The sequence below is a fragment of the Corvus kubaryi genome, unplaced genomic scaffold (assembly GCF_017639235.1).
Source record: "Corvus kubaryi isolate FWS band 111438036 unplaced genomic scaffold, C.kubaryi_AGA036_p1.0 37266, whole genome shotgun sequence".
Classification (NCBI taxonomy): Eukaryota; Metazoa; Chordata; class Aves; order Passeriformes; family Corvidae; genus Corvus; species Corvus kubaryi.
In genome coordinates, this window is record NW_024581081.1 from 910921 (window position 1) to 918167 (window position 7247).

At 55.4% G+C, this 7247-nt stretch overlaps 1 protein-coding gene across 1 annotated transcript in view; it reads right to left on the bottom strand.

The window, feature by feature from the left end:
* Positions 1-1085: 1085 nt before the first annotated feature.
* Positions 1086-7247, bottom strand: part of LRRC73 (leucine rich repeat containing 73) — a 17750-nt gene continuing 11588 nt past the window's right edge. Inside the window, exons 3-8 of the mRNA XM_042025038.1 lie at positions 6920-7247; positions 6289-6449; positions 5129-5251; positions 3812-3912; positions 3083-3266; positions 1086-1525 (exon numbers count right to left, since the gene is read on the bottom strand). Coding sequence (XP_041880972.1) covers positions 1455-1525; positions 3083-3266; positions 3812-3912; positions 5129-5251; positions 6289-6449; positions 6920-7191 — 912 coding nt within the window. The 5' untranslated portion in view covers positions 7192-7247 and the 3' untranslated portion in view covers positions 1086-1454. The remainder of the gene's footprint in view (positions 1526-3082; positions 3267-3811; positions 3913-5128; positions 5252-6288; positions 6450-6919) is intronic.

The following is a 7247-nucleotide window of genomic DNA, read 5'->3' on the forward strand; positions in this document are numbered from 1 at the left end:
CTAGTGTAGGATAAGGTATAGCTAATCCTTTTGATAGTTGTTGGTTTCCTTGGAGTCCCAGCTCTTGGAGTCATCTGAGAGTATCACTTCCCCACTTCAGAACATACCCCCTTGCTGGGGTTCCTAGGGGGTTTATAATGCTAGAGTCAGTATTCCGTGTGGGGAGGGAGGATAGGGGGTAACTGGACATACCCCAGACAGGAAGCCCTCCAAACATGAGCCACGGAGTTCCTGCAGGATGCTGATACAGACATTTGGAAGTGTTTCCTTTTCATGCTGAAGGGTGCTGCAGAGGTCAGAGGGCTGTGATGAATTTTCCTCCATCTCTTAAGTTACAGTGCCTGTGCCTTTCTGACCTGGCTGCATGCACAGCCTAACACTGGAAAGACTGTCTTGTTTCTTTGTCCCCGTAATTAATGATTTTGTTCCTTGTTCCCTTGAGTAGCAGCTGCTGCCACAATTTAATCTTCTAGCCTAATTTGAGCCTTGAAACACGATCTTCCTTGTCAACAAGGGACGCTTGGCCAAGCAGCGCAACCCACGTTCACCAGGGCGTACACGGCTGGTGCCAAGCTCCCTGCAGAGCCCGATTAATCCAACCCGCTTCCTCCTGGCCCGAGAGAAGGCCTGGGGGACAGAAAATTGGGCTGTCACCGACCTGTCCCCAGGGCCGGGCCCGTGTTGTGGAGCCTCGGGAAGCGCAGGAGGAGCCGTGAGGCGGCAGGCGAGGGGCTGGCGCCCCCTGCCGGCGCTCCGGGCTCGCGGCTGCTGCTCGTCCCTGGCCTGGAGGAGCCTACCAGCCCCTGCCCGCGCCTGACACCTGCCCGGCCCTGCCGGTACCTGTGGGCACCTACCAGACCCTGCCCGTCCCTGCCCGGCCCTGCCGATACCTGTGGGCACCTACCAGACCCTGCCCGTCCCTGCCCGGCCCTGCCGGTACCTGTGGGCACCTACCAGACCCTGCCCGTCCCTGCCCGGCCCTGCCGGTACCTGTGGGCACCTACCAGACCCTGGCCGTCCCTGCCGCTACCTGCCGGCGCCCACCCTCCCGGGGTCACACAGTGGCGGAGGCGGACGCTCCCGAGTGGTGCCACCACATATGTGACCTTTATAAAAGTCTCATCGCGACAGCAGTACAAGCGATAGAAAGGACATCTCTTATACACATCTGAATAAATACAGCCGGGCGTGGGGGTGGCAGGGCGGCGTGAGCTACACATGCGGCGACGGGGACAATCACAAGCGGCCGACGAGGCGTGTGTGATGACACAGAGACGTGTGTAGAGATTCGCTCGGGCCAGGCTCCTGCGCTCAGAGAGCCGAGGGAGGCATCAACAGGAGGTGAAATGTGTGAGAAGAGGGCTGGGGAGCCCACCGGAGGCTGGGGCTGGCGGGTGCACGCTGCCCCGGCGGGCATGGTGCTCTTCTCGGCAGAAGCAGGCAGGGTAGCCCAGCTACATTTCTGTTTCTGCTAAGAGGCTGTCACCGAGGCCTGACGTCATCAGGACCATCTGGGAGCTGGAATCTGTGTCGAGAGAGGGAGAAAACCATGAGACATTCGGGCTGCCAGAGAGTGCAGGGCTGTACTCCAGACGCAGGTGTGAGGATGAGGAATTAAAACACCGCAGGGTGGGAAGAGAACTGCTGAGAGAAGTGTGAGATTAAATACGAACTAGGCCTACTCTGACCACACAGCAGAACGGAATCAGTTTTTGGGGAGGGGGAGAAAGCAGAGGCCAGAGGAACATCAGGTCTGAGCGCCCCCAACATGCAGGTGATCCTGGTTGTGCTGGCCCAGCCATGCCCTTACCCAGCCCTGCACAGACGTCTACATCTGCACTCACCGAGTGTTTTTTCAGCTAGAGAGACAGTGTCCAGGTAGGGCAGGCTTCAGGCTGCAAGCCAACCAACACCACGTAGAGTGGTGGTGTTGCCTTCCCAAGAGCAGGGAATGCCGTGGGCAATCAGCCATTTTACAGCAGCAGAGGCCTGGAAATACTGACTTTCTGCACTGCATGAATGGAGGGTTTGTGCAGCCCTCCCCTGCCTGCCTCAGGGAGGTGAGGGCAGCTTGCTGGCTCGGCCATGGCTCAGAGCACCAGCCAGGAACACTGTGACTCTCCCCACAGCAAGTGAACCAACTGCAAGGAGGATGGGCCTGCATAGCAAGTAAGAAACTTAGCAGGCTACCAGTTTCCCATCCAGAAACATTTTTAAACAGAAAAAAAGATTTTTTTTTCCTGGATGGAAGGGAGGAGATCTCTAGTGGCAGTCCTACACATTCAAAACTATTGCAGGGGATCTCTATTTCAGGAATCAGTTTCTGGAAACTAGATCCAAAACTTGGCCAAACTGTCACTAAATTATTTTTATGGGTTTAATGGATGAGGATCCAGATGTTTTGAGGCTCAGAGGATTGGTTATGCTTGTCTGCTGGTAGTCTGATAGGAGAATTGTGAGGGGTGAAGGACAAATGAAGGTTAAAAAAGCAAATCCTCAAACAGCTGAATCACAAGGTAGGCATGACAAAATACAGTATCATCTAAGCAAACTACACAGAAGAGGCTGGTGCTATCTCCATAATACGTCTTTTTTCCATCACAAGCAACAGACAGCCTGTGGCACCTGGCTAACCCTTCACATGTTTGGGATGTAGAGATAGGAATAGCTGATGCTGTGTGGATTGCAGGGAGGTTCTGGAAACAGTGAGGAATGACACAAGTTTTGGCTAGATTATCTGGCAAAGGCTCCTGAGATCTTTACTATTCCTGCCCTTGAGTTTTAATACTTTGAGATTTTGTTCCTGCAGCATCAGGAAAAATGCCTCAGAGGTACCGTTTCCACTCTTTGCAGCAGCCGCATTGTCCTTGGAGGCTGCCTTTCCAAGAGCGGCTCAGCCCAACGCTATTTAACATGAAGGTCACGCCGGGAGGTGTATGTATGCCATGGAGGTTGTATGTATTCCCGTTCATGGGGAGAAGGGACAGACCCATTCACCGACCCCACTGCAAGAGGCCAGTGGCACTGGAGACACCCCAGACACCCCAGTTCCTGTCCCCAGCCCAACTCCCAGAGCTCTTACTGTTCTGGCAGATCCAGGGGTTCTTCTCCCTGGCTGTGACTTCATGGGCCTCCGTCTCCTCCTCTTCCTCACCCTCTGAGAGAAGATCAGAGATCTGCTGCTGCAGCTCGGGACTGATGTTGTTCTCCGCCAGGATGAGTGTCCGTAGGGCTGTGGGGTAATTCTCTACCATGTCCAGCAAGGTCTGGGGGAAGAGTGAGATAAAAAGGCTGACAAGCAGCACAAAGGCTGAGTAGAAAGAGTGTCAGTGCTTTGTCTCCCTGCGAACTCCAGCCCTCCTCTCCTTACTTCTTCCTTCCCTTGGCCTTGACCTCCCTTCATCAGGCTTTTTGAGAGACTGAGGAGTTCCCATCTTTCTGCAGGAAGAGCTGAGATAGGATTTCCTGACTCTATCTAAAGTAGAAGGGACTGCTCTACACCCTGTTGCTCTCACATATCCAGGCTCATTCCCTCTTACCTCTGGAAGCTGGAGATCTGAGAGGAGAGTCTGTGCAATTGAGCCTTGGCCTGTGTCCACAGAGATTTAGTTCTGATTCCCAGCCAAAAATCCAACCCCTTATTTTTTTCCAAGAAAACAGCCAGGGAAAAGCAAGAACCCCCCTGGTTGCAGGGAGGGAAGGGTGTGCATGTGGTTGGAGGCAGGTGTGGGTCCTGGGGCCTCTGTAGACCTCCCAGACCTGCACCCTTGAGAGGTCAGTGATGCTGTAGAGTAACTGTGGGCTCCCATACCTGAGCTGACTGGTTGGTAAGTCCTGTTCCCTCCAAGTCCAGCACTTCGAGGGTTCGACTGGAGGCCACAGCGACTGCGAGCATTCCGGCTACCTGGTCACCTGTGGGAGGAGCAACCAGGGCTGTCAGCAGTGCCTGCCTTCCCTCATGTAATGCCACATGTCCTCATGCGCCTGGGGCTGTCATGGGAACATCCTCTGAGTATTTCTGCCATCAGACAACCTTCCAAATCTGTTACCTCATGGTGGAAAAAAACACTGTTAACTGAGAAGAGAGACAAGGAAAGGTGCACCATTTTGTGGTTATGGAAGCAGTCACTGATTCTCAGGGGGAACACAAAGGAACACAGTGAAATTTGTTCTATTCCCCAAGGGACCATATCTTCCCAAATCTCCTTCCTACTCAAGGAGGCAAGGGCCTTTAACAGTCCCTGTAAGACATCCCAGACAGAATAGGAGCTGAATACTTCAGTTTAGGAAAAGGCAGGAGTCAGAGAGAGGACTCTGCACCAGGTGACAGACTGCCTCCCTGGAAAGGGGATAGACTTTGAGGGGGTTGCAGCAGGATGAGGAGCATTAAAGATTGATGCTGGTGAAGAGACAAGACTCCAGCATGTTCTGACATTCTCTGTCGAGTGCTAAGATGCCATACAACTGTGACACCTCTCTTCGAACAAAACCCAGACTGCTGTCAAGTAACAGCCTGGGGCTTTTCCTGTCCAAGAGGAGGTACCTGGTCAGACAGAGGGCCTGGGGGAGGCTCTGCTTGCAGGGAGGTTGAGGAGGGGAGTGTCATCCTGATGCTCAAAGAGGCATGGCCCAATCTTCTCCTCACCACCTTGCAGCAGAGCGGGAGAGAGTTTGTTTCTATGGCAACGAGTGCCAGGCTCTCCTCCTCCTCCTCCCTGCTCCTCCAGGAAGATGAAGGGGGGAGTGCGGGGACATACTGCATCTGCCAAGCCAGCTTCGGCGCCCAGGGCTTCAGGAACGAGGGAGACATGGAGGGTCAAATGTGACAACAAAGGCGGTGGAGTGGGCAAGGCACAGCCTCCTTTCTGCACCTCCCTGCAGGGCATGTGGCCACCTCACACAGGCAGAGCAGTAAGGGTGGCTTCCCATACAGCTGTAGGTGCCTGGCAGGGTGAACTTGCTGCTGGGGATCAGAGGACACCTATGCAAGGAACTGCCCCATCCTACTGTTGATGCTCTACTGCCTTTCCGGAGCTCGGTCCCTGGCCACCCACTGGTGCAAACTGCCCAAACACTGAGAGACAGGAGTGCAGCATCCCCTGCTCCTCCTCCCTGGCCCCCAGCTTACCTAGAGGGTTGTAGTCCAGGTTCAGCACACGGAGCTGTGAGCTGTGAGCCACTGCAATGGCTAGGCGTCCCCAGCCTTTGCTTGTGATGCCTGGGTTGGCACTCAGTGTTAGCTCTTTGAGGCCTGGAGAAGAGAGAGAAGCCAAACCAGAGCCTTAGGGTACCCAAAGCAGTCACGGGAGAACTAGTTCAGCTCACCAGAACAGCTTTGGGTTGTGTCCCCTGTACTCTGTTGGGCTTAAAGGCTTGGTTTGCTCTGACAACTGTCATCACATATTTCAGTGACCAGTGAAATATTTCACTGCCTTCAGCTGTGGCCCTTCATTTATCCGTGCTGCAACTGCCCCATTTATCTGCTCTGCCAACCTGTGTCCTGCTTACCCTAAATAGCAAACACAGTGGAAACTAAGGGGTGTGTGAGACAACTGACTGGGCGAAGAAGGTGGCATGAGGTGACAGTCTGGAGAGAGGGTAACGGGGACAGTAGGCTCTGAAGCCTGCACCTGAGAGGGGTGGCCAGCAGAGATAACAGCATCAGTGGCATTGTGTGCACACAGAGGAGAAGGTGATGGGAAAAAGTGGAAGGCACTTCGAGAATCAGAAGAAAGAAGTGATATTCGCTCAGCACATGCCAGCTCTCAGCTTGACTGGGTCACTGGCCTCACACCACCAAAGATCATTCCCTGCAAAGACCCGAGTCTTGCCACTAAGGCTATGCAACTACACACTCATGGAGTGTACCTGCAAGTAGGGACAACTCCCAGGCACTGATAATAAAGCCAAGTGCTGAGGTAGGGGCACACAATATAATTATCTATGGTCATTATCCACATACAAATGCAAAATAATAAATTCAAAGTCCAAGCTGTCCTCTCCTCCAGTTTCAAATGCTGCTGACATGAACCAGAAGCAACCTGTTAGTCCCTGAGCTCCAAACTGCCAGTGGGACAGATCAGTAGCAGAAAGCACAAACCTACCCTAGGGAACCACTCCTCTATTACTTGGCTTTTCTGCTTTTCTTAAGTTGGGGGAAAGAAATTCCTCAGCCCTGGCAAACCATAGAGCCTGCCTCCTCCAGGGCTGAAGATTTACTGCTGCATGCATCTGATCTACGTGAAAGCTCCACCAGTCATTGAGCAGCCCACAGCCCCTGGTGCTTACCAGACTTGGCCCCATCAGGCGGCAGGAGCCCACAGATAAGGTTGATGCCTTCATCACCCAGCATGCAGTCTCCTAGATCCAGAGCCACCAGCGAGGGGTGGATGGAGAGAGCAGGGTTGAGGAGGGCCAAGCCTGCATCTGTCAGGGGACTCCCATGGAGGCTGTGCAGGTAAAAGGGAAAATTACTACGGAGCCTTCTTCCTTGGGGCTAACTAACCTGACGGGGAGGAAGAAGCAGACAAAATTAGGTGGATGACAAATACTAACCCCAAGTGGGCAAAAAGCTCTGTGAAGCCTCTGTCGCGAGGGTCGGCTGGCCGCTACGGTGGCCCTCCTCTCCCGGCCGGGACGAGGGGTGCAGGGGATGCCAGCGGTGAAGGGGCAGCCCCACCACTGGGGGCTGGAGGGCCGGGACCGAGAGGTAGGGCCGTGCCCAGCTGGCGGGAGCAGAGGTGGCTCCCTCCCAGCCAGGTGACGGGCAGGGGCTTATCCTCCGCAGCGCCAAGGGCATTTTCCCTCCGACAAGACTCGAATTCAGGGGCTGGCCCCGAGCTGCAAGTCCCCCGAAAGAGCCGTCCCCCCCGGGAGGGGGCCTTGGCCCCCCCGGCAGCCCCCGCCCCGCTGTACTCACAAGAGGGACTGGACGGAGCGGTTCGTCTTCAGGGCCTCGGCCAGCTGCTTGACGCGGTTAATGTTGGAGACGATGCCCAGGTTGAGGTTGAGCTGGGCGAGGGAGCGGGACTCGGCCACCCCGCGGCAGACGTGCCCGAAGTCCCGCTCGGAGAGCTGGCAGCCCCGCAGCGACAGCAGCCGCACCGAGTTCTCCCGCAGGCTCTCGCAGATGTCCCGGATCTCCGCCCCCGACAGCGTCTCCCCGGAGATCTGGATGGACCCCGGCAGCATCTTCCCCCGGCTCGGAGCGCCGTCGATCCCGGGGCCGCGCCGCCCGGGCGCCGGGG